General features: G+C 39.6%; 1 protein-coding gene across 1 annotated transcript in view; it reads left to right on the top strand.

Moving 5' to 3' along the window:
• Positions 1 to 555: 555 nt before the first annotated feature.
• Positions 556 to 25,885, top strand: part of LOC127646277 (phosphatidylinositol 3-kinase regulatory subunit gamma-like) — a 342,067-nt gene continuing 316,737 nt past the window's right edge. Inside the window, exons 1-2 of the mRNA XM_052129786.1 lie at positions 556 to 691; positions 1,000 to 1,872. Coding sequence (XP_051985746.1) covers positions 1,548 to 1,872 — 325 coding nt within the window. The 5' untranslated portion in view covers positions 556 to 691; positions 1,000 to 1,547. The remainder of the gene's footprint in view (positions 692 to 999; positions 1,873 to 25,885) is intronic.

The raw sequence follows: 25,885 nt of genomic DNA, 5'->3' as shown, positions 1-25,885 counted from the left end.
ATCAATAATGAAATTAGTTTTCGATCAGTTTTATTTTCAATAATTATCTATATAATCGTTTAGTTGCTGCAGCCCTAAGTTCTTAACCACTTTCAGTGTTGCGCTTAATATAATGGTTATTTGACAGGTAGAGGACTTTTTTTTTAAGTCATGGATGGAAGGATTCTTGTGGGCTAAGCCCTGGATGTCACTAAAGTCTAGCGATGCCCCTGCTATAAACATGTACCCTTTGAGTTTTAAATGCATAGCCTCCAAAGACAATGCATATCCTTGATAATTTTTACCACTGTTAAAAAAGTCTAGAAATAGTATAATGCTCGTGGGCGTTAACGTATTTGGCACTAATTCACACGCCAGACATTTATTTTTTTAAATTGTCTAGACAGATGTAATGGACGCCGCTGCTTTGCGCTCTTCTAATCATGACCTGTCCATAATGACATCCATGTTCCCAACTTTGTCCAGAGAGAGTGCCATAATCAGACAGCGGGGGCGTGGTCTCTGACATCACTCGGGCAGACTCATAGTACAGCATTAGTCTGTCTGGATGTCTGACTCAGCCACGCAGGTTGATTGGGAATATTTATAAGCGTATATTTGAACTAATCAGGCGGTAAAATATCCATTCGTTCTTCTTGCGTTGGACTACGTGCATCTCGTATTTCGGGTGGTTTTGCGAAGTGCGAAAGAGGTATGTTATGTGTCATGCGAGTCGAGTTTCTGCACGCTGTACTCAAGTTGGCACTGTCCCAGTACGCGCTTTAAGTGAGACATGTATGGCAGTGCCATGTTTCATTGCATTGCTCTGTATTTGGAAAATAGTAGTTGTGGTGCCATGCTGTAAAATGTAGATCTTGCATATCTGTAATCGTATTACTTACTGCGATAAAATGTAAAGATTTTAGTGCAATACAAACATGTGTCTTACAATGCAATTCATGTTAAAATATGTTTATTTAGGAAAGGATTTGTAACTTACTTTACAAATAATGCTTTTAGGTTCTTTATCAAGAAGAAGACCCTTGCTCTGTCATTTGAAGAATAGACTGGCACTGCCCATGTTATTCTGTTTCTTACCACATTTGCAAAAGAACATAGATCGGGTACTTCAATCAATGTTCCATTTCTATCTGTGGACAAGTTCCAACGCTGCAGATCTTCCCAACATCCCGGTTCCAGGTCACTGTGTCCCCAAATTTGTGCTTTTACTGTCCTGCACCATCGCCTCTGTATCTGTCCCTTGCTTTATGGAGCTGTCTGTTTTAGCATTCTCTGATCTTGTTCTGTGTCTTGGCACAGCATTTTATAATTAATTTCAACCCCATGGTCTGATTAGTTGAATATGTACTTTTATTTTTGGACCAAATGGTGCTGTTGGAGTTTTAACCCTTATAGGAACTCTGCTGAATGCCAATAAGCCCTCAGGATTTAACCCAAAGACTTTCCAGCTGAGTTAGCACTCAAGATTTAAACCAAGGACTGACTGACAACTTCCAGGTGTAGTTTAAGCATTAAAACACTTTTGAAGCTCATGTAAAGCACAAATCATGAGCTCTGACAGTTTTCAGTACCGTGCACTGTTTGAGTACAAACAGGAACGGGGTGATGATATCTCCCTGCAGCCTGGGGATCTCCTAACAGTCAGCAAAATAACTTTACTGACACCTGATTACCAAGAGGGCGATGAGAAGTGCCCAAAGGGCTGGTTGCATGGCACCAATGAATGCACTAAGGAAAAGGGCAACTTCCCTGGCACCTTTGTGGAGTTTGTTGGGATTGTGAGAGTGGGCCTTCCCTCAGGGAAGCCCTGGCTGAGACCTGTACCCCCAACGCCTGTAGGGCCCCAGTCCCCGGCAGCCTCTGCATCAGAAGGTGAGTGTTACCATGTATATTATATATTAAGAAAAAGCACATGTACTGTAAATTGGCATAGCATTGACTAGTATGTAGGACTCTCTCTGTGTGTGAGTGTTGGTTTGTGTGTACAAATAGTATACTGACAGTGTACAAATCCTATACATCTCTGTGGTATCCCTAATCTTACATCCTCAATCTTGAGAGGAAGATGGCTAATTATATACTCCCAACATTAGGAATCACAACCCTATAATAAAATGCTCCACTTAAAATTTGAGAACATTGTGTGCAAATCACAGATTCCCACATGAACATTACTTCCAATTCTGAATTTAGGGATTTGTCAAGGATTTGTGCATGACTTTGGGGTGGAGGGGTGGGAGAGAGATAAGAAATGAAAATCACTTACATAAATGCAACATTTAAAGACAATAATATATGTAAAATATTAAAATTTTGCTAAATTCTTTATGGGGCCTGTTTTGCCCCTGTGTGTCTGACCATGGTACAGTCTGCTTGTGTGGGGTGTTCATATGCTAACTAGGTCAGACAGCCAACTCTGGTTGTTCCAAGTCTGCTGCTCTCTCTAATTGGCTAGGGTGCTTGTCTCTTTTACTGTTGTCTTTATACTATTAGTGATTTATTTACTGTGAATCCTCTTTTAGTGACTTATTGAGTCCCTTTATTTCAGCAAGGTGCAGAGATGTTAATAAACAGCATAGCATAGCCATTCCTTGACGTTGTAAAATTCCTTGAAGAGGCATGCATTTTCTTGAATAATTGATCACTGATGCATTGGATGGCTGACAGTCAACATTTTTATTTAATTTATTTTTTTCAGCCAAGATACCAATCTTTTAAAGTTACATACTCTGTTGGTCAAACACCATTTTGCTATAAGAATTTGCAAGTCACAAACTTGAAACTATGTATTCATCAAATATCATCATGTTGTTTAGGCTTGTGTACCCAATCGCTTGCATTGAATCGAAGTGAATGGAGATCAAAATCTAGTATGACAGCCCCTTGCCTAGTAGGATGCACTGTGAAAGAAAACAACAGTGAATATTAATCACCTGTAGAAAGAACTGCATATTTCACCATAGCTGAGTGTCATTAATGAGTTGACCTTGAACTGACAATGTATTAGTCAGATATGTCTTTGACAAATTAAACCCTAAAATCAACCAAGACCCTCCTAAGATTTGCTCTGTGAGCATGGCGGTAGAGACGTCCCTGAAATGAGGGCCAGAACCACACATTCAATGAGAAATGTCATCATCTGCTGAAGTCAAGCATTTGTCCGCTGAGACATCAGTTAAATCATGGGTGGCACTAGGGCTGGGCGACCTGGGCTTAAAGGAATAGTTCACCCAAAAATGAAAATTCTCTCATCATTTACTCACCCTCATACCATCCAGAATGTGAATGACTTTCTTTCTTCAGCAGAACACAAATGAAGATTTTTAGAATTCTTCTATTCTTCTTGTGTTTTTGGTGATTCACATTGTTCATACATATGCCCCCTATTGGGCAAGGATAAGTATTTCTGGCAAAAATGGACTTACATATTGATATTTTTCTCACCCACTCATTTCATATCACTTCAGAAGATATTAATTTATACACTGGAGTCTTATGAATTACTTTTATGCTGCCTTTAAGTGCTTTTTGGAGCATCAAAATGTTGGCACCCATTCATTTGCTTTGTATAGATCTAAAGAGTGGAGATATTCTTCTAAAAATATTAATTTGTTTTCTGCAGAAGAAATTAAGTCATACACGCCTGGGATGGCATGGGGGTGAGTAAACGATGAGAGAATTTTATTTTTGCCACCATTGTTTCCATAAAGCCTCATCTTGTAATGATATCAGAAGTACCAGTCATTCGGTATTAAGTTAATACTAAAACACATTATTTTGTTATATTTTAACGGTATACAGCATTTTAATATTGAGTAATATATATAAATGAATGATACCTGACTTGCTACCATATATCGATAACACCAAGTACAGATTCAATTCAGTACACATGCACAGTCTTGTTATGTACAGTACAGTACATGGTTAACAGTACGCAGAGTCTGGTTGACAGCTGCTTTCCAGCACTCATATATGTGCATGCATGCAAGAAGAGCGCTCGTGAAATGTAATTGTGGCTCTGTGCCTGGGCAACATTCTTGTCTAGGTGAGATATTGGAAACTGTGTTGATTTGGTCCATCCAGATGCAGTAAGTACCAAATATTAAGATATAGTATATAACTTAGTTATATGTGCTTGAGGAATTTGCAAATTTTGTCACAAGCTAGGACATTGGAGTTTTTGCAAAACACTCTTATTAAGACACCTATATTAGCCTATTTACAGCCTGCTATCTTCTAAACTAACTTAAAATACTCGATGAATAATAGATTTTAAAAGTCCCAATTGTAAACAAAGTGCTTCGAACTATGGAAAGCCGTAAGGGACAATATAGTGTTTGTTTTTTTTATTATCGCGTTTTAAAGCACATAGAGTTAAAAGCACTCAATGTCTGACGTTCGAGCCTCTCTGAAGCTGAGACAAAAGTTTAATGTTACTTAAACTAAAGCTTTTAGTTTTAGTTTAAGTAACATTAAAATATTTACTTTATATATGACAAATTAAATATTTAAACTTTTATTATTAAAATGAGTATTAAATTCCAATATTTCATCAAAAGATAATCCTAAATGTATCCACAGAGGTCTGGGCAAAGCCCTGAAAATCCACTGACTTTAGAACTGCCCCTACTTAGAAGTGTCCTTTTCTACACTGATCGACGCTTCAGCAGAGAAACATCTAGGCTGTTTTCAACCTTTGATTGCTCAGTCCAAACCAAAGTTCGATTCATCCATCCTGTTTACCATAGTAGCTAAGTGATGATGGTGTGAAGATGAACCCAAGTGCAATTTATTTAACAAAATGTGAAATACAAAAACCCTAACTATAAAAGTGAACTAAACATAAACATGAACTTGACTTGACTAAAACAAGACTTGACATAAATTAGACTTGGCTTGACTACAACAAAGTTACATACACAATACCTTACAAGAGACAATGGCAAACATGAGGGCTTAAATACACAGACATAGGTAACAAACAACCAAAGAACAAACAGAACTATAAACAAGATAGCAAGACTAATAAACTTAAACTAATGACAAACTAGAACTGATAATGAGTAACAAGAAAATAAACCAATGAAAACAAGACACATGAACATGCAGGGAAACAGAATGTACACTCGACCGGAGAACCACATGACATGAGACAGGAACTAAACTTTTCAAAATAAAAGACATGAACACAAAACATGAACAAAAACACATCTAGGCATGACATATCCCCCCTCCTTAGGCCCCAAAACAAAAACACAGAGTTCAAGAGGGAGATGAGGGGGGTGGGCCTGTGATAGTAAGGGTCTTGGCTTTGACATGGCATGGAGCAGACTGAGGTTTGGCTTTGACATGGCATGGAGCAGGCTGAGGTTTGGCTGTGACATGGCATGGAGCAGGCTGAGGCTTGGCTGAGACATGGCATGGAGCAGGCTGAGGTGTGGCTGTGGCATGGCATTGAGCAGGCTGAGGCGTGGTTGTGGCATGGCCTGGAGCTGACTCTGGTGTGACTGTGACATGGCATGAAGCTGACTCTGGCGTGGCTGTGACATGGCCTGAAGCTGACTCTGGCGTTATGAATAGTTCTATTGTCAATAACAAATGGTCATTGTGACATATTGGTAATCAGTATAAACCATGAGAGCATCACACACAGTAGAGATACATTCAAATATATCCATTACAAGCTCTACAACTGCTCCAGTGAGAAATCATTAATATCTATGATTTGTTAACTGTCTTTGGTGTTTGGCATTAAGCAAATTACCAATAAACATGTAGAGATGGTGCTCAGTGTCACACACACAAACACTTACCATCAGGAGAACTTAAATTTAAATATTGTAATAAACATTAGCTAAACTACATCAAATATAACACAGAACACCCCAATGTACATAACTGATATAAAAATAAGAAGAAACATAACTATTTCCATAAAATGAACTGGGTCATGCAGGAAATTCTGGGAACGGCCGATTATCAAATCAAATCAAAATCAAATCACTTTATTGTCACACTACCATGTACACAAGTACAACAGTAGGTGAAATTCTTGTGTGCAGTTTCAAGCAACATAGCAGTCATGACAGTGACGAGTAGGGCTGGGATAAACAATTATTTTTTAAACGATTAATCTAGCGATTTATTTTTCGATGCATCGATTAATCTAACAATTCATTTTTTCAGTCCGATTCGATTTCAATTCGATTAATCGACTTGTGACAACACCGGTAATACCGGTTTCATCGGGGGTGGGGGTGTATAAAATGTGAAAAAAATAAATTTGCCGGGAGTTTGATTGACTGGCGATCTGATCAATCAATTATAATATGCCATTTTTGTCCGACAAAGAAGTCAGGAGAGAGAAGATTAACGTTGGTGGATTTGAATTTGAATAATGGATTGTAGGCTACTGTACTGACATCTTTCCGCGGTTAAAACAACAGTCCTTCTGATGTAGGCTACATTCATGTTTAGCCTATTTGATGCTATAAATTAACCAAGGAAAAGATGATCGGTTCACGAGCAGCTTTAACTGAGGCAATCTGTCACGACACATTAAAGAGCCACAAAATAGTAGGCCTATTTATGGTTTAATTTTCTTTGAATGACCAAATTTGAAAGTTGAGACTTTATTAAATGTTACCTGCTTGGTCCTGTCTGTCAGCGCGTTGGCAGTGTCCTCAATGTATTTTTCACGACATTCATTCATTCATAGCTATAAGCGCATTATTAATAGCTATAAGCGAAAACTTTAGGTGTCGACAACGTATTATAGCCTACTCCAACATCGAGTGCAAAGTGGGGAGTTGAAAAAAAAACTTACGGTGCTCTGTCATCTGCAGCTACATCCGCGTGGCGCATCTTCAGGTGCTCGTGCATTGCCGTGGTGCTAGAATGGAAGGCCATCTCCATTTTGCAAAGGCGACATATCACGGAATTGTTTCCTTTTAAATTAAAGAATTCCCATACTTTAGAGGAACGAGTGCATGCCGCCTTGCACTTCTGATAGTCTGAGGAGCCACTCGTGTTACTACTACTCGCCGGCGCCGCCATCTTTGTTTTTGATCCGACGAATCGACGCGCATATTTTGCGTCGACGTATTTTTTGCGTCGACGTCATCGATGACGTCGACGCGTTGTCCCAGCCCTAGTGACGAGACATATACCAATTACAATAAACAACATACTTACGCAACACAATTTACATATCAAATGTACACATACTTACACAACACAATAATTATATACAATACACACAATATAGAATACACAATATACAATACAATAAGTAAGGAGTATATGAAATATATATATACAGTATATATATATATATATATATATATATATATATATATATATATATATATATATATATGAAGTAGTATATTGAGGAGAATATGTTGACAGTCCAGTGTGAGATTATAGCTGAATAAAGTGCAGTGCTAATTATTGATCCTGATAGATCAAGTGTTCAACAGTCTGATTGCTTGGGGGAAAAAGCTGTCATGTAGTCGGCTGGTGCGGGTCCTGATGCTGCGATACCGCCTGCCTGATGGTAGCAGTGAGAACAGACCATGACTCGGGTGGCTGGAGTCTCTGATGATCCTCCGAGCTTTTTTCACACACCGCCTGGTATATATGTCCTGGAGGGAGGGAAGCTCACCTCCGATGATGTTCCTGGCAGTTCGCACCACCCTTTGCAGGGCTTTGCAGTTGTGCGTGGTGCTATTGCCGTACCAGGTGGTGATGCAGCCAGTCATGCTCTCTACAGTGCTGGTGTTGAACCGTGTGAGGATGTGGTGGTTCATTCCAAACTTCCTCAGCCATCTCAGGAAGAAGAGGCGCTGGTGAACCTTCTTCACAAAGGCCTCAGTGTGGACAGACCATGTGAGTTCCTCAGTAATGTGGACACCGAGGAACTTGAAGCTGCTGACTCTCTCCACCGGTGCTCCATTGATTGTGATGGGGCTGTGTTCTCCGTCTTTCTTCCTGAAGTCCACAACAAGCTCCTTGGTTTTATTGACGTTGAGGGAGTGGTTGTGCTCTTGACACCAGCGTGTCAGAGTGTGCACCTCCTCTCTGTAGGCTCTTTCATCATTGTCAGTGATCAGACCTACCACCGTCATATCGTCACGGTGGTAGGTCTGATCACTGACAATGATGAAAGAGCCTACAGAGAGGAGGTGCACACTCTGACACGCTGATTATTGTGTTTTTACTGTAATTTTAACAATAATTTACCATACAAAGTACATGTATTCTCTTGTTAAGTATAATATAAATTTCTACTGTCAATTATACAGAAAAATCATACTTTTTACATTATTTTAAATATATTAAAATGTTTTACCATATATTTTAAGGTAACTAATTTAAGTTTACCAATTAACCAATAAGCGTATTTTACCGTCTTTTACCATTAAAACGATGAACATTTTTACAGTGTGCGCATCTTTATTTGTTGTTTAATCCATTTTTATCCATTTTATAAAAATGCTTTTTGAAATTGCCCATAGTGTCTTAATTTAAAGCAGGAACAGAACTCTAAAGCTGTCACTAAGAGAGTGTTCTTGTCTGTCTATAGGTTATTTACATTAAGAGATACTGCATTTTCTAATATATTTAACCCACAATGCAGTGTGGTGCTGCCTGTTTTGCAGCCTTATCTGTGGTGATACAAGTGATTTAATTGTTCTCCCTCTCTACCAAGGTTTTCAAGGTTAATGCTCCATCAAGTTTGAAATCAACAAAACATACCTCTCTACCCTAAACCTTAAACCTAAACCTAACCGATCATAAACAGCAATTGTGAAATGCAAATGTTATTTGTGGTGCATGTATGAAACGTTTGCTGCACGTTTCAACACTCCTGCACTTCTGGACCTGTACCTCGGTCCTTCACGCTGAATGTGCAATGCTCTATCAGTTGAGCTACCGTGCAACTTGATCACATTAGAAAACTACTGTTATACATTCAACGTGCCATGTAAAAATCATTTTGCAAAAATGTTATAGTAATGTGACTCTGTGAGACCAGGTTGCTGTTTTGATAGTTACTTTAGATAGTTGTTGAAATAGACAATTTACCATCTAAATTCAGCGAATGAGAGAACCTAGAGCTGCTTAATATATTAGCCTAGTTTTATAAGGTATGCTGCCATCTCCTTTATTTTTGGCTCTTTCTCTCTACCTCTTTGTCAACCTCTTCAGAGGCATCATTAGCATTTTATGTTTGATCAGATTTGCTGAAGTGTTGCAGAAAGCGTTCTCAGTTCCATTTTTTTTTAAACAGCAGCATGTCATGCTCTCGGATATACAAGTGGCCTGATAAGTGCAGATTTACACTTCCAAAATGCTACATATCAAAGCTGCTTTCTCTCTTTGTCTTTTCTCCACAGTGATTAGTTAATAAGCTGACATGTTCCATGGTAACACTGAGGCAAAGATCAATTTATTGGCTGCTCCCAGCTCTGTGAAAGTGTCTGTCAAAGCCTGCAATCTCCACATTCACCATTATCCTTTTTATTGACTCTAGGTCTGGCTTCTTTGATCAGTGATGCCTGATTACTTGACTCCCGTTTCTCAAAGGCCTTGTGAAATTGTGTGGTTGATGAGGAACAGCCACATTTGCTACCATGCTCTGATCAAGCACACAGTGATGTGCTAATAGACGAGTTGGAGAGGCATCAAGTGGGATAATGGTGTTTTTTTTGTTGCTTAAGACTCAGGAAGAGGCATGAGCAGCTCTTTCTGGCATACATTTTTCAGTGGCTGTCGGACTTGTTGGCCAGGCATCAGGGCCATATTTGTGGCTAGGTTTAATAAGAAACAGAGCAATGCCACAAGTTACTGAGAGTGCAGTCCTCCATAGGTCAAAGAAAGGACAAAAGATACCTAGAATCATAACGTTTGTTTGCGCTTTCTATATTTTTAACCTATTTGCACGTAAGATCAAACTGGTGTAACACTAGGCTTGGCTCAGAGGTGTGCAATCAAACTGATGTGATCTGTATTTGCATGCTGTTTAAAAGGAGAGAACGACTGAAGTGATTGTCATAATGAAACAACTGCTCAAATAGTATTTTCAACATCACAATATCTTTTTTTTTATGATACAAACATTCAAATAATCACAAAATAAAAGTTTAAATCTGTTACCGTCTGAGCTGGCTGTTTTGATGCAGTGACATTGTTTTCTGACATCAAACAAGGCCACTTGAGCCTTCTCACAGTTCTCCAGTCACTCATACTCACCACTTCTCGTGGAACACAGTGGAAGGGCTAGTTTTTTAGAACCGTCTTTGCTGTGATTCAAAATCCTGGCGCACATACCGGCAATCGTGTCTGTAAATGCATCTTATCTATCATAATCAATCATAATAAAATCAGCACTTTGCAGATCAGCTTGTCAATCTGTCCAAGGTAGACATGCTTATTCTCACAGGACACGTTATTGCATCCGTCTGCATTAGGGGTGTAAATATTTGCAATGACAATGATTCGATTCGATTACAATTATTAATTTTTTACGCTCTTAATGAACGCACTAATAACCAGGAGAGCGATCGCTTTACTTCTGGGGATGTGGACTTTAATGTGCAACATAAACAATGCTTGACTATTAAATGACAGATGACTATTAAATTAAGTATGTTGTTTATAAAAAATATAATTACTTGCATAAAAGAATTTAAAGAATTATGGATAATATAGAACCTAAACTTTATGACCAACAATGAGTAATGGGTGAATTCAAAAGTAACCATCCCTCCCTATGCCCTGTTCACTCCAAAGGACAGAGATCATGATGTGGGCACTCTGAAGGGAGCATGGTAATACTGTACGAATTTACCCTCTGCTAACAGTCTTGTGGTAGGGCCTTTGGGGGAAAAAAAAAAGTTTTCTTACTTTAGTTTGGAACAATCTTTTGATTGGTGTCCCCTTCCTGTAAGGGCACTAAAATGCTGTTTGGAAAACGCACATAGTTTTTATCAAAAGGACTGCACTCACTTTCTGTTTCACTACATTTGATATTTGCAAAAGCTCTATAAAGCCTTTAGTTTAATGACCAATGATGTCAACTTCAAAAGGTTGCTATTGACAAAGGTTCCTCGTGTGCAAAGACTTCACTAATTAATAATACAATTGTGTAGCCCTAGACTAAATCGCCTCCTTAAAGTAACATCTTCTCTCTGTGAAGCTGCTGGTTGCCTGCTGTACTGCTGGAAAAAAAAAAAAAATCTATGGCTTACTATTACAGCTTTCATTTATGGCTTTTGGCTCACACAACTCTACTTGATTTGCCCTTAGTACAGTACTTTATGCTCCCATATGACAGGGAGGTTCAGACTCGGCCAAAGCTCTGGCAGAACACTGGTTGGCTCCAATATTTCTCCTCTTTGCTCGGTTTCATATTAGCTGCAAATGAGGTGGATCAAACTTTTTAAAATCTGATTAGTAACTTTATAGCATCATGTTGGATTTCTTAACAAAGTGGCCCTGCACAACCCAGGTGGACTTGACCAATCAGCAGTGGCTGCAATTCAAAAGCATGCTATAAATGAAAGACAGAAAAATGGGCTGATGTGATGCTGCTGCAGGTATTATCTTGAACTCTTATTCTGACACTAATTTCTCACTGCAGTTGAGAGTTGTGCTACATAAAAAAAAAATGTTTACTCCAAATCACTAATAGCAATGTCAGTGTTAGGAAATTAAGTTAATCCATACTGTAGATATTAGCAGGGATTTGTGCTTATGCTCAGAAAGAAAAAGACAGTGTTCAGTGTGTCAATTTCGATAGCTTAGATAGTGAATTGATTTCCTTGCAGCAGTAGCCTAGGGGACTTAGCCAAGCCAGGTAATTAAAGCATTGATATTCATGAATACTAGTAACCAGAGGCTGAATTGCAGTATGCATATTGAAAAAAGTGAAGGTATTTTGGTAATAAAAAATTGTTTTAATAAATTAACATAAAAATCATAACATCAAAATTTGTGGAAATTGGTTTGTAGCCTTTATAAAGCTGATGCCAGTGACCCCTGACCTCAAACATTGTAGAATCGCACCTCACTGCCATGTGAAATAGTAGTAACATGTAGCGAAGCAGTCGTGATGGCTTAAGGTAATAGAACTATAAGGATCAACTATGCAAATACATCTTTTACCTTTCCTTTTTGTACTTGGATCAACGTATTGCCTAATTGAAATTGTATATTTAAAATATAAAAAAATGGAGTGTACTCAAATCCCAGCTTTCATTTTTGTATTGCCAAAATTTAAACCTGGCATGTAAGCAGATTCTTTTCCACAACATTTGCAGTGCAGCAAGGCATCCCTGTTCATCCAGCTGCTCACCGTTTGAAAACTTTCTATCGCATGTTGCATTTCTGCTCTGTAGTTTCAAAGATTTCCCTTTAACCACAAGGACAAGGCTTGGTGCAGAGCCTCTCAATCATAAACGATGGGCACGTCTCTGTGTAAATCCATCTCTGCCATCCCACTCAACACCATGTCAAGAGGACAAAAAGCCCAGTCTTTGTGGGCCATTTTATCCTGCTGTTTTGTTTTCTCTGTCTCACTTGTTTTCCATGAAGCCCATGGATTATGAAAAACACTGCCTTCAATTGGGAGAACGTTGCACCATAAATCTGTTTTTATCCTTATTTCTGTGCTGCGGTTCAGAATTGGACCGTGGTTTCTGAAATCAGAGAGAGAAAAGCACAAACCAGCTAAAACTGCTTCTCAATATTACACTTTCTCCAGCTATTTATGAGCACCTGTAAAGACCCATGCCTTTTATGTCCTTATTTTATGTCCCCTTCATCTGTGCATTTTGAATGCGACCGAAAGCCTCTCGATAAATTTGTTGCTGTGCAATTTAACCAACGTAATACCCAAGGATACAAAACACATCAGAGTAAAATTAATGGCATGCTTCTTTTTATAAACTAGCATTTGTTATTCTTTGTTTCTGCACAAGCAAAGTATGACTTAAATTAAATCTCTTTGGTGTTATTAAAAACCTGTAATGTTAATACTATTAGTAGTTCCTCAAGGGGGAATTCTATGGTTGAAAGATGAGTAGAAAATAGAAACAAAAAAGGATTCTCACTACTAGATATATCCTCAAAATCAGGAACAGCATACTTAAGGGTAAAGGGGCTTTTATTTTTGTTAAAATAAGGACTGTCAATCGATTACATTTTTGCTTATATCAGTATTTGCTGAGAAATGCCCCAAAATCAGGATATAAATGTCAAAATTATTATAAATATAATTTAAAAAAAATAATAATAACTTTGATAATTCAAACAAGTAAAGCATTGTCTACACAATGCAATACTGTCTTTAGAAGTCAATTTAATCTTTTGTTTTTTTCCATATAATTAAACATAAGCCTATCACTGGCCTAAATCCACAGCAATCCACTTTGCAATTCAGCTTGTCATTTAATCTGTCCGAGGTAGACATGAATGTTTTCACAGGACATGTTCTTGTATCCATCTGCTCTGCATTATTTTGATTGGTCTATGTACACATGCGTCTGACAAATGCTTTTTGGATCATCTTCACTGTGGTTGTATCGCATTTCACATAATTGTGCCATAAACACTGCTTTTTATATAATTAACCGCTCTGAATTAATGTGCCAAATTAACAATTAAGTTCAAATACTTACTATAGCTACAATAACGTGGTTATTAGGTCGATTCCCCCCAAAAGCGTAAATGCTTTGACTCTGTGGTGCTAACAAAACATTGCTCTTTTTGTTTGAGCAACCCTACGAGTTGAATGTAGTGCAAAATCAAAATTTTAAACCGGCTCAACCGGTTTTAGTTTGTGGTGGGAAAAACTGTTTGCCTGACTAATAGATTAGATGGGAATGTTTGGGAACCCTGTTTGAAAACAGTCATTATTTTTGCAAAGTACTGCTATATAATCACCTTTAAATACAATAGACCTTCATTAGAATCAGGACACAGCTTCGAACCACTTTAATGGAGTGGTGGTCTGGAAAATAAATTTCTATTAACACCAGATGCGCTGATTGTTTCTCCACCCAGCTCGTCACATGCGGCACCTGCATCCAATAACCAGCTCCTATGTATTCTCTCCTTTGTTGCTCTATCTTTGTTGGATTATTTTACTGTGTTGCAACTCTGTTAGAATATTCTGGTTTGTTCCCTGTCTCCAGTTTTGGTCAGTCTAGTTTCTGTTTTGTTTTTGGTTGTTTATTCCTCTCCCACATGATAGTTTTGATTTGTACTTTGTATTTTATTTGTTTATTTAATAAAAGCCTGTGGCAGCGGGGGCGTGGTCAAGCGCCCGTCCGGGAAAGAAAAGCGGTAAGGGCGCTCACACCTGAGCTAAATTATGTCTGACACCTGTATCTAATTGCAGTAGCATGAGGAGAGCGGCATAAAGAGCAGCAGCAAGAGAGCCTCGAGAGAGAGAACCCGACACCAAGGCGAAAGAAGAGAAACAGAGTATAGTGACTTTGTCTGTAAAAATTAAAGAAACTTACCTTTGAAGCCGACGCTGTTTCCCGTGTCTTCCTTAGTGTGAAGCTTTTCCGACAGTTGAGTTATGGTCCTTTGTTTCAGTCTCTTAAGAATTTCCCTCTCAAAAATAGTGCATATTTAAACATGAGCATTTATATCTTGAGAATGGTACAAGATGCAGGATATTTGATTTCATCAGCTTTCTCTGCATTCGCCAGCAAACGCTTGCATACTAAACATTAAAAAAAATGTATGGCTGTTATAAGTGTAGGGTACAAAACATGAAAATCTCTGGTTACAAAATCATATTGGTTTTACACATCATTGCATTTTATCAAGTTAAGCCTTATAGTACCATTCTTAGTAGAATGAGATGAATCATACAAAATGTAAAATTGTATTTATTAATTATAGGTGATTGCACATCGCTACACACATTTTAAAGAGTTCCATCAGTCTATAATCATTAATTTGTCAGGTACAAATGTTACCACTGTTCAAAGTGATTTTCAGCGTTATCTAGCAAAACTAGATTAAGATGAAATGTCTTAAGAGTTGTGCAAATCTGATGGTCCTTGTAACCTTACACAGATCAGCCTGGTGTGGGGGTTCCGTCTTATGACGTGGATACATTCCAAACTGAAAGGCTGGGTTTTTCCTAGATCCAGATATATGTTGTTTCAATTCTTCTGCATATATAATCTTACATATAGGTGTTGGATAGGGATGTCCCAATAGCACTTTTTCCACTTCCGATCCGATTCCGATATCGGAAATCTCAGTATTGGCCGATACGATCCCTGTCCGATGCCAGTGTTGTTTTTTGTATAATCAGTTTATAATATCTTTACATTATTGTGTGGAAATAATTGGGTGTACTCTTTAATATGTAAAGAAACACAAACCTTTAACTACACATTATTTAAATATAAATGTATAGCTTATTAAGAAACCCTTTATTATTACCTAGTAAAATGGATAATGTAGCAGCATTAACATTAATTCCAGTATAAGTCATCCGTAGAAATATTTTTTACTTGTATCTGGACTTTAAAGGATTCAGATCTCTTTTTTTTTCACTCAATTTGGTTATAAAATATCAGCTCACTTTTTATTCACACAGTCACTTTTTGGAACCCATTCAATATAAATATTATTATCATTTGTAAACAAATGATAATAATAATAGTAATATATTATAATAGTAATATATAGTAATATATCTGTCACGGTGTGGGTAATCAGGGGACGGCAGACAGAAGCTTAGGATCCAAACGCAGTTTAATATATATATATTAACAAAAAGGTAAACACAAAGGAAAGTCCACGATGGGAAAAACTAACTATCAAACAACAGAACTCACAGCTAGGAGAACAAACACGATGGGCAGGAAACCGGGACAAAGGCATGACAAGAAACCATACACGATATCAACATTAAACAAACACTGGAGCAAATAAAAGGTCCACGAGGGGAAAAGTAAACAAACACAAACTCACACACGGGTGAACACGAATTGACTAACATCCACGAACAGCAGGGTAATCCTCGAACGAACGAACGAACGAACGAACGAACGAACGAACGAACGAACGAACGAACGAACACGAAAAGAGGTAGCACACACTGACAGAGGCATGAACGTGAAACGGTAACATTCAACAACGATCGACAAAGACTGAACAAAGAACCAGGGTTTAAATACACGGACAAAGTGGAGACTGAACGAGGCACAGGTGAAAACAATGATGAGTGCAGGCAGAGAGGAAGGCCGGGAATTGTGGGAAATGTAGTTTAGACAAGGACAGTGAAACACGGGACGAACAACAAGGAAAACACGACATGGAGCGCGAACGGTGACGGGTGAAGTGGAAAACACGGAGCAGACAAGGAAACATGACATAAACGTGATAGTGCGACAGGGAACACAGGGCAGACAACAGGTAATCGTGACAATATCTCAATTGTGCAATTTCATCACTGCCGTCACAGCACTCCCTTATTTTTGATTACACGCACCTGCATGTCATTAGTGGCTAATCAAAGACTGCCTAAATACCCCGCTTTCACACACACACACTCGTTGCCTGTCCTCATCAATAGTATCTCTGAGACTCCAGAACTTTTTACTATGACAAACATACCTGTGTCTTCATTATTGCCTGCAAGTATCATAAAATTGTTGTCAGTTATCTCTTTCATCGTGTCTATACACTGTCTGGATATTACTTGCCTGCTGTTTGCCACTCATCTCAACTGGATTTACTCACAATGTTTACATCACTGTTTCAATCCTCTGCTCAATAAACCCTGCTACTGAGTTCATATCTCTGCCTCCATGAGTCTCTCCTTGACACCATTAACTTTTAAACCCTCACGATTTTTATACACAGTTTAATTCGCGTATTTAAATTCTGGTAAAATGCACCTCCAGTGCCGTTCTAAGTCCATATTATAAGTGAACCGAACTGCTGAAAATCTACATCTGCGATGTTGTTCGTTTGTAGCACTCAAATATTGTGCACGCAAGAAGGCTAAAAATAGCCACGGGTGTGTGTGTAAACAGAGAAGCGCCATTCACTAACGCGTTGCAGCAGCACGTGCATTTTATATGTTTACTTATAAAGCACAGCCTATTGTGATTCACAGAGCTATCGCACGTCTTCAAGTGGCTTTGAATAAAATGCACGAGTCATATGAACTGCTTTAATGGTGATTTAACTGTTATTTTGACATTTTTTGAGCTTGACAGTAACGAACATAACACACAGTATCGGATTTGGGTCGGGCTCTTCGGATCGATACCCGATCCATCTAAAAACATCAGTATCGAAGCCGATACCATTCCAGGTATCGTATCAGGACATCCCTAGTGTTGGATATCTTTTTTGCTTCAATAGAAATATATATATATATTTGAAAACTGTATTTTGAGTTTACTCAGGTTGTGTTTTGTTTTGTTTTATGTTATATCACATTTGAAGATCTATAACAATTTAGTATGAAGAATACACAAAAATAGAAGAAATCAAATAATTTTTCACAGCACTGTAAATTCTCCAGTTTCACTATTTCAATCTCTACATCTCTAACTGATCCGGCAATGTCTCTAAATGCATTGAAAATGTACTGACGACTCAGTTGCTGTATTTCTATTTTTCCACAATCCCACCATTGTTAAAGAGAGCTTAAGTGTGATTTTCTGGACTTTAATTATTTTCAGAAAAAAAAACATAAATTAACAGAGCAGTATTAAAATGCCAATATGCACATTTTGGCTTTAAATTAGCAATACAAATACTGCTAAAAAAGTTACTAAACAATGGGCTGAAAAACCAACAGGCAGAATAACATGTTTTCATAACACAAATTATGTTTAAAACAGTCAAATCTAACTAATCTTGCCATTGTTACAAAATTCTCCCTCATTTGTGTCCATGTGTACGGTCTTTGGTTTTCATGCAATATTCTCCATGCATTATACAATTAATAAAATTGCAACAATCTGTGTCACTGCATTTCTATCAAGCTTTTCGTTTTCAGTTCAGTTAAAATCCCCTCCCACAAATAAATATTCCTCTGGATTACAGTTTGACAAAGTATTAAAAACTTTATCTAAAAACAATACTCTTTCAGACCCTAAAACAGGAGCATACACATTTATAAATAACACAAAGAAATGTTCTAATTTTGCTTGTAATTTCAAAGGTTGCCCTTCAACAATACGTTCTACATCATATGTTATTGGTGTTACATTTTAAATACATTTTAAACAGAACTGAACAGCTATACCACCACTATTAGAGTTTTTGTGACTTAGAACAACATCTCCCTCCCATTCCATCATCCACTCAGTTTTGTTAGAATTGTCACTGTGTTTCTTGGACAAGCAAACATCCATGTTTTTTTGCTTCATGAGTTCGAAATGCATGGCCCTTTTTCTGTGATCTCGTGCACCATTAATGTTAAGAGTGCCCAGTCTTAGCCTACTCATACAATTATTAATAAATAATAAACTGAGCAAGCCACACATAAATGCCTCAACACAAAAATAAATTAATTCAGAAGCTTCCGATTCATCATTCAGGATATTTAGTTTCAGTTTCTTGACAATTTTCTTCAATCTGTAGGCTTCTTGTTCTGAAAAACCACCTACTCCTGTTTCTTTCATTAACATTCTGGCAGAATCAATAAACAACTCCCTTTCCAGAAAAAAACAAAACCCCTTTCATCCCTTTTGTAGTCTGCAAAAACCTTTTAATCTTCTCAAGCATATAAGCGTTCATCTGCTGCTCATCTGCTGCTCATGAGCAGGTCTGCTCAGACCTGCTCATCTGTGAGAGACAGATTCCGTTGAGTCTGATGAATCGCACTTCCCTGCGCTGATTCAATAACACTTGCATCAGACTCAAGCTCCACACATTTTCCTCTCATTTCTTGGAACTGTGTCCTTTTTAGTTCTTTCCCCCTGTCCCCTTCTATTTGTTTTTCTTTTCAGAGTCTGTTTTAAAAATAGTTTCCTCCTCCACCATATCAAAATCTTCTTCACTTTCCACAGCCAACATCGATTTTCATTGTTTGCTTTCTGAACATCTGTTGACTGACCTTCATCACTACACTCAACTGCCTTTTCATCTTTATTTTTTTCCATTGTATCAGTACATCTTTTGCATTCGTCTTACTGCCTCTCACCAGAATTTCCCCCTGGGCAGCTTCTTTCTCATAAACAAATAAGGTGTCCTTCTTGCCCACAACCAAATCATTTCATAATCTCTGGTGGCATAAATTGTATAAACCGATCTTAAATTTCAGAGCTAGATTTAGCGCTTCATTGGCATTATTTAGGACCATGTGCACTTGTCTTCTGAAAGACACTATGTTTTAATTGTGGCATTAAATGTGTGTGTGATAAGATAATCTTTTTCGCAGGCTGCACTAATGGAAAGAGTACAGCGCTCCATGGAGATGGCTTTAATGCCATGCTGCTGCGTGAGTTTGTCTAAACTCATGGGCTGAAATGCTGCCATTATCAACCAGCATACGATGATCAACAGTGCTCTTTCCAAACACTTTATACCTCTTAAATGTTTCTTTATACCTCTTAAATGAGACAGACTGAAACATGAAGCCTAAAACCAGTCCTCTTTGTCAGCTGGCTCTGAAACTCACAAACTCACTAACAAACACCAGTTTCAGACCAGCACCACTGAACAAAACCAAATCAGAATAAACCAAATCATAAAAGAAAGCAAAAATTCATATTTGGACCATTGGGAAAATGAAAGTAAAAACCAAGAAAATTGGAATGTTTTCAGGCCCTAAACAGAAAGTATAATCTAGCAGAATATCTCCACACTGTAAGAGATCCAAAACAGAGACGGATCCTCACTAAATACAGACTTAGTGATCACTGAGTCTGGCCATAGAAAAAGACAGACAGACAAACATGGCTTCCAAAGGAAGAACGAGTCTGTGCTCACTGTGACACTGGTGAGGTCGAGACAGAGAGAAATTTACAGAGGTGCGATAGAAATACTTTGACAAATATGAAACCTCATGCCACAGTTTTCCAGTTCAGATCAAAGGCTGGTGTTACTGGGAATACAATCATGCATCTGTAACCCCTTTTTGTACAATTGTACATTGACATTTGTTTATTCTAGTAAACTTATTTTGTAACTCTTTTGTAAAAATGTATGTACCACAAAGAAACTCCTGTATATTTGGTGCAGAATTGATTAACCACTAGATGGCGGTTAACTCTACGGTATGTTGAGTGTGTCGATTATATCAAATAGATGAAGAAGCCAGCTGAACATGCAGGCACGACATAGTTTTTTTTTTTAACACTGATTCTGTTTGGGTGAACGGTGAGCCAGAGCTCTGATCTACAATTTGATAAATCATTGTGAATCCCCACGGATTCGTTGAACTTCACAGTTGAACTGAGAGCTAAGCACATACACACTACCTGGGTAATAAACACAAAAAGGCCTTTCCACTCATTGACATTTGAGTATCTCACACAAAGGAGCCAGAAGGACTGTTGAGACTTTGTCTTACTTGTTTATTCCTGGACTTAACATACAACTTTGGACTCAAACGAATCCATTTTGTTCATGGTGTTGAGAGGGAACCAGACAATTTTGTATTCATTTAAATTGTGGAAATTGTTTACTCAGTTTTTTTTTGTGTGTAATTGTAATAACATTACCAGCTGTTAATTGATTGAATATAATTTGGCCCAACATCTCTTTTTTAAATCCTCCTAGAGCCGAACCTAGGCATCATTTAAACTGTTGATTATAATACACAGAATAATAATTTGGTTGTTTCCGTGTTGCACATCAGTTGCAGCGAAATTCATTTTGAAGTGCACAAACTCAGAAACCAATTACTGCATACTGTACTTTGTTCACAGTATTTAACATAAACTATGTTCTTAATGTCTTGTTAAATGCTTAATATATATTGTGTAGTGTATATTGTAATTTTAGTTTTTATTTTATTGTATTAATAACCTTATTTTAATTCAATGTTTTATTGTTATTTGTTACTTTTTTATTATTATTTGTCTTGCCATTATCTGTATTGTGTATTAACTCTTTGGCAATATTGTATGTAAACACAATCATGCTAATAAAGTACTTTAAATTTAAAATGTAATAGAGCGAGAGAGAGAGAGAGAGAGAGAGAGAGAGAGAGAGTCTGAGCTGCAGTGCAAGACAGCCAGAATTTAAGGTTTATCCTGGTTGAAATTCTGAAGTGTTCCTGCCTCTCAAGCTTTTACTGCTTTCCACATGCCTTGCATTGAATGCTCTTATTGTGTTGGCATTAAATACCTAGAGGAATGTATGAACCTAGTATGCCAACTGTCTGCCAATGTCAGGAGAATAGAGCCCCTGTTTGGCTTTACAGCAGGGGGGTGGTTTTTTAGTTTGGTTGGTGTGATCTGCTTTTGCATTTGTCCAGGGCGACATGCATACATTTAGAAGCAGATAACTTTTCTATACAGGATTTTGAGCATGCTCATTGTGTGACCTGATGATTTGATCTTTTCACAGATTAATAATATCAAGAAAGTTTACAATATACAGCCAATTTCATCTGCACTATAATTCCTGATGTGTATATAAAGGTTAGCTGTGGTGAAATAGATTTTGTGAGAGAAATGGGAGACATATGATGTGACAAATATTTTGGGCACCTTTGTGGAGAAACAATTTTCACTAAGCCAGGAAGAACAAATAACATCTCTGTGGTAGGGCGGAGGATGGGTCATGATTCTACACACCCGGTCCCTTATCAGGCTAAAGGCCGACTGCAGAAGATGGTGCGGGAGAGGGATATCATTTAAGGGCATGTCCGTCGTGTGTGTGTATCTTTTGTTTAAGTTTATCATTAAATCTATTATTTATATTGTCAAGCCGGTTCTCACCTCCTCCTTTCCATTGAACTGTGTTAAACTGGTGTCAAAACCCAGGAAGGAGGAGGGATGCCCGTTGTGGAGTCCAGTCCCCACTCGCATCGTGGACGGCGGCCGTTCACCGCATCTGGGCGGTCGGTCTACTCCATCACCCGGCGGATTGGCAGCGGCGCTCCCCCGGTTGGACGGCAGTGTCGAGGACTCCGCAACGGGCATCCCTCCAACTTCCTGGGTTTCGGCACCAGTGTAAGCATTTCAATGGAAAGGAGGATGCGAGAACCGGGTGTGTAGAATCACGACCCGGCCCCGCCCTCTGCCCTGCCACAATCTCTGAAGGACATCAGAAGTTCAAGTTACCTTCACAAGCATTCCAAGGTCATGGTCAAGTTCCTTTATTCTCTTCCCCACATCTATCTCTTCTTCTTGCCTGGCATGTGACTGTGTGTGCTACAAGGATCCTAGAGATTTGGCCTCAGACAGACCACACTGAATGATAAATACAATGTAAATTACTTGGTGTGACATTAAAATATAATGATTCTAAATTTTACAGCATGTAACACAAATAACTTCATAGAAAGCAATATTTGCATTAGTTTATCTTGCGTGGTGGCACAGTGATGTATCAGATCAGACCATGGTATTGAAAGATGATTACCATACTCGTATACTGTGGGATTTATATGTTACTCCAGCATACTTCAAAGAATACCATGCTACTACCATAGTACAAAAAATAAAAACATGTTAGTACCATGGTACTTTATGTGCAAAACTTTGGATTTTGTACTTTAAAGGGCATTTGGAAATTCCCCTTGACAAAAACACAGTGTACACGTTTCAGCCACTCTAATAGCAATTCTCTATTCAGGTATTTCCCCCAGTATGAGACAGATACCATAAAGTTGTCAAATGCAGTTAGAATAAAGAAAGTACAGGGAAAATATTAACACCGGCCCTGCAGTAGGAGAGTAAACCCTAGGGACAGAAAGCCAGAACCGAACCAATAATACAGGATGGAAAATATTGCCAATTTAGTGCAGTTGACTTGAAAATTGAGAACTGATGTTTTATTTTTTTTCTGTGCAATATGTTTGGATTAGTGTGCACAATGTTTCTGTTAACTTAAGTATCTTTATGTTCTTATATTTCCAGTTTTCTAGATAGGATGTTGCCTTACTTATTAAAAAGTATGGGATGATAGATAGATAGTGCTGTTGCGAGGAGCTTGAGATGCGAGAGCCAAGTCTGAGTGGGCCAGCAATTACGATCACTGGGGAAAATGCGTATTTGTGCAGCCCCCGGGGCCAGCTGTGTGCCAGAGCGTCTGTCAGAGAGAACCTGAGCGGGCAGTGGGTGGAATCTCGGGAGGAAAACAGATCTACCTGTTCTCTGCAAAACTGAGCCCAAATCAGCTAGGCCACCTGAGGGTGGAGTCTCCACTCTCTGCTGAGCGTTACCTGAGATTACCAGGATATGAGTGGCATGCAGCGAACTCAGCCTCTGATGACTCCAAAGGAGGAGATGGCGGACGAGTTGCGACATGCAATGAGAGATTGCCGATTTATATACGCTAGTGTCGATGTGTTGTCTAAGCAAATTAACACATGCTTGCCGCGGATCAACGGCAGAAATCTTTGCAGGGCAAAAAGTACAGCCAACAACTCCAGGCAGTTGATATGCCAACCCAGCCGGAGCCCCATCGTGGAACCAATGGCTGCTTGCCTGTTGCACATGGGGCCCAGCCCAACCGACGCATCTGAACACCTTCTGTAGGAGGAGTCCTGTCCGTAGAAAACAGAGGTTTGTCCAAGGGCTGAATAAGTGATGGCAGGAAGGGGTGAGGTTCACACGGTATGTGCTGTGGCACCGTGCCCATCTTGGGACTCAAGTCAGAGGCCAGTGCTGAAGCGGTCTGATATGCATCAACCCGAGCATCACGACCGTTGCTGAGGATGCCATATGCCCCAGGAGCCTCTGAAGTGAAGTTTCAGTGGAATTCTGTGCAGGGCAAGAAGTACAGCCAGCAACTCTGTGCCCGGTCTGAATGAACTCAGGCAGTTCAGCACCGACTGCGCGTGCTTGCTCGTGGGTCATGCTGTCATTGAGACTGATTCTAACTCCATGCCGAGAAAACAGATGCTCTGAGCCGGGAAGAGCATGCTCTTTTCCCAGTTGACCCGAAGCCCTTAACGGCTGAGGTGCATGAGCACCAGGTCCCTGTGCACACAGAGCAACTCTCGAGAGTGCTCTAAGATTAATGGGGCAAGAGCTGCCTCTGCAACTTTTGTGAAGTCGCAAGGGGACAGACTGAAGGGGTGGACCTTGTACGCCTGGCGGTCGAAAGCGAACCTTAGAAAGGGTCTGTGACAGGGTGATATTGAGACATGAAAGTACGGATCCTTCAGGTCTGCCGCTGCGAACCAATCTTGATGCTGGACGTATTTCAGAATATGTTTCTGTTTCAGCATCTTGAACGGGAGTCTGTGCAAGGACTGGTTAAGAGCTAACAGATCCAAGATTGGCCGCAATCCACCGCCTTTCTTGGGTACGATGGAGTAAGGGCTGTAGAAACCCTTCTCCATCTCGGCTAGAGGGACAGGCTGTATCGTGTCCTTGCGCAGAAGGGTTTCGACCTTCGCAAGCAGGGTGGAGGCGTTTTCGCCCTTCACCAAGGTAACGCAGACACCACTGAAACAGGGCTGGCACCTGGCGAACTGAATCACGTAGCCGAGTCGGATGGTCCTGGCCAGCCACCGAGACGGGTTGGAAAGCATAAGCCACACGTCCAAGGTTTGGGCGAGGAGCACTAAGGGGACGATCACGTGTGGCATACCATGTGACATTGCTTTGTCCTGAGGTGGTTGTGGTGAGGAGAGGCTCGAAGCACTTGCCTCTCTCCGCGTACCCGGCCTGGGGCAGTTAGGCTAGTGTGGAGGGTGATCTGTAGCCTGCCGGCCTGAGGCGCTAGTGTGGTGCAGAAGGGCACGTGAAGGCGGAGGGTCCGTGGTCATTGGGGCCGACTGCACGTGCACGGTGTCTGATTGCTGTGATAAGGCGAGCCGGTCTCATCTCTGAACCAGACGGGGGCAAACGAGCGTGCTGGGGAATGAGTTTTCCACTCGGATTTACCTGTCAAAACCGTGCCCGTTAAATTATCAAAATTGCCCCCAGCGCTGGCCGACCCTATACCCTTGGGTAGCTGGCGTGACGTGGGGTCTGCTAGAGTGGCTTTCCCTCAGAAGAAGGAGATCCATGACTGCAACGTTGCCATGGTCATGTTCTCGCCGTGAGAACAAACGCTGCCTCTGTGTGATCTCTGCCAAGACATGAGAGTCAGCACCTGTGGCCATCAGAAGCGGAGAGGTAACGACCGCATCCAGGAATGACACGAAGACAGAAGGGCATTTTGAAAAAGACGCGTCTTTAAAAAGATGTTCAATGTCAATGTGTTTACTCCTTTAGAGAAATATATACTCTTTTAGAGGGCTGTAGAAGCGCTCAGGGGTGTAGTGTGCACTGGTGTGCAGAAGAGAAAAGCTGCTGAAATGCGCCGTATTTCCAACATCGTATGCTCTTTAGAGGTGAGTTGAACAGCAGTGGGTTTTACTCAGCTCGCTGAAACACAACCGCTCGGCTCTCAAGAAAACATCTGTCTCAACAGATGCACGCTACCCTCATTTTATATCCGTACGTCCGGTGGAGGGGCATGCAAATTTGGTTTGCCAATTCTCATTGGTCTTTTCTCAAAGATAAGAGGTAACCGAGGCTCTCAAGAGAGAGCCCTAGTGTCACTACATCGACACAACGTTGAGTGATTGACAGAAGGGTTCCCTTTCTCTAACTCACTCGACATTGTGTCGATTGTAGTGACACAAAGGGCTTCATTTGGGAGCCGCAGATACCTCTGAATATGAAAAAGGCCAATGCTAAATTGGCAAACAGAA

This window comes from Xyrauchen texanus, chromosome 7, assembly GCF_025860055.1.
Source record: "Xyrauchen texanus isolate HMW12.3.18 chromosome 7, RBS_HiC_50CHRs, whole genome shotgun sequence".
Taxonomy (NCBI): Eukaryota; Metazoa; Chordata; class Actinopteri; order Cypriniformes; family Catostomidae; genus Xyrauchen; species Xyrauchen texanus.
Note: the sequence above shows the minus strand (reverse complement) of the source record. Positions and strands in the feature narration are given on the sequence as shown.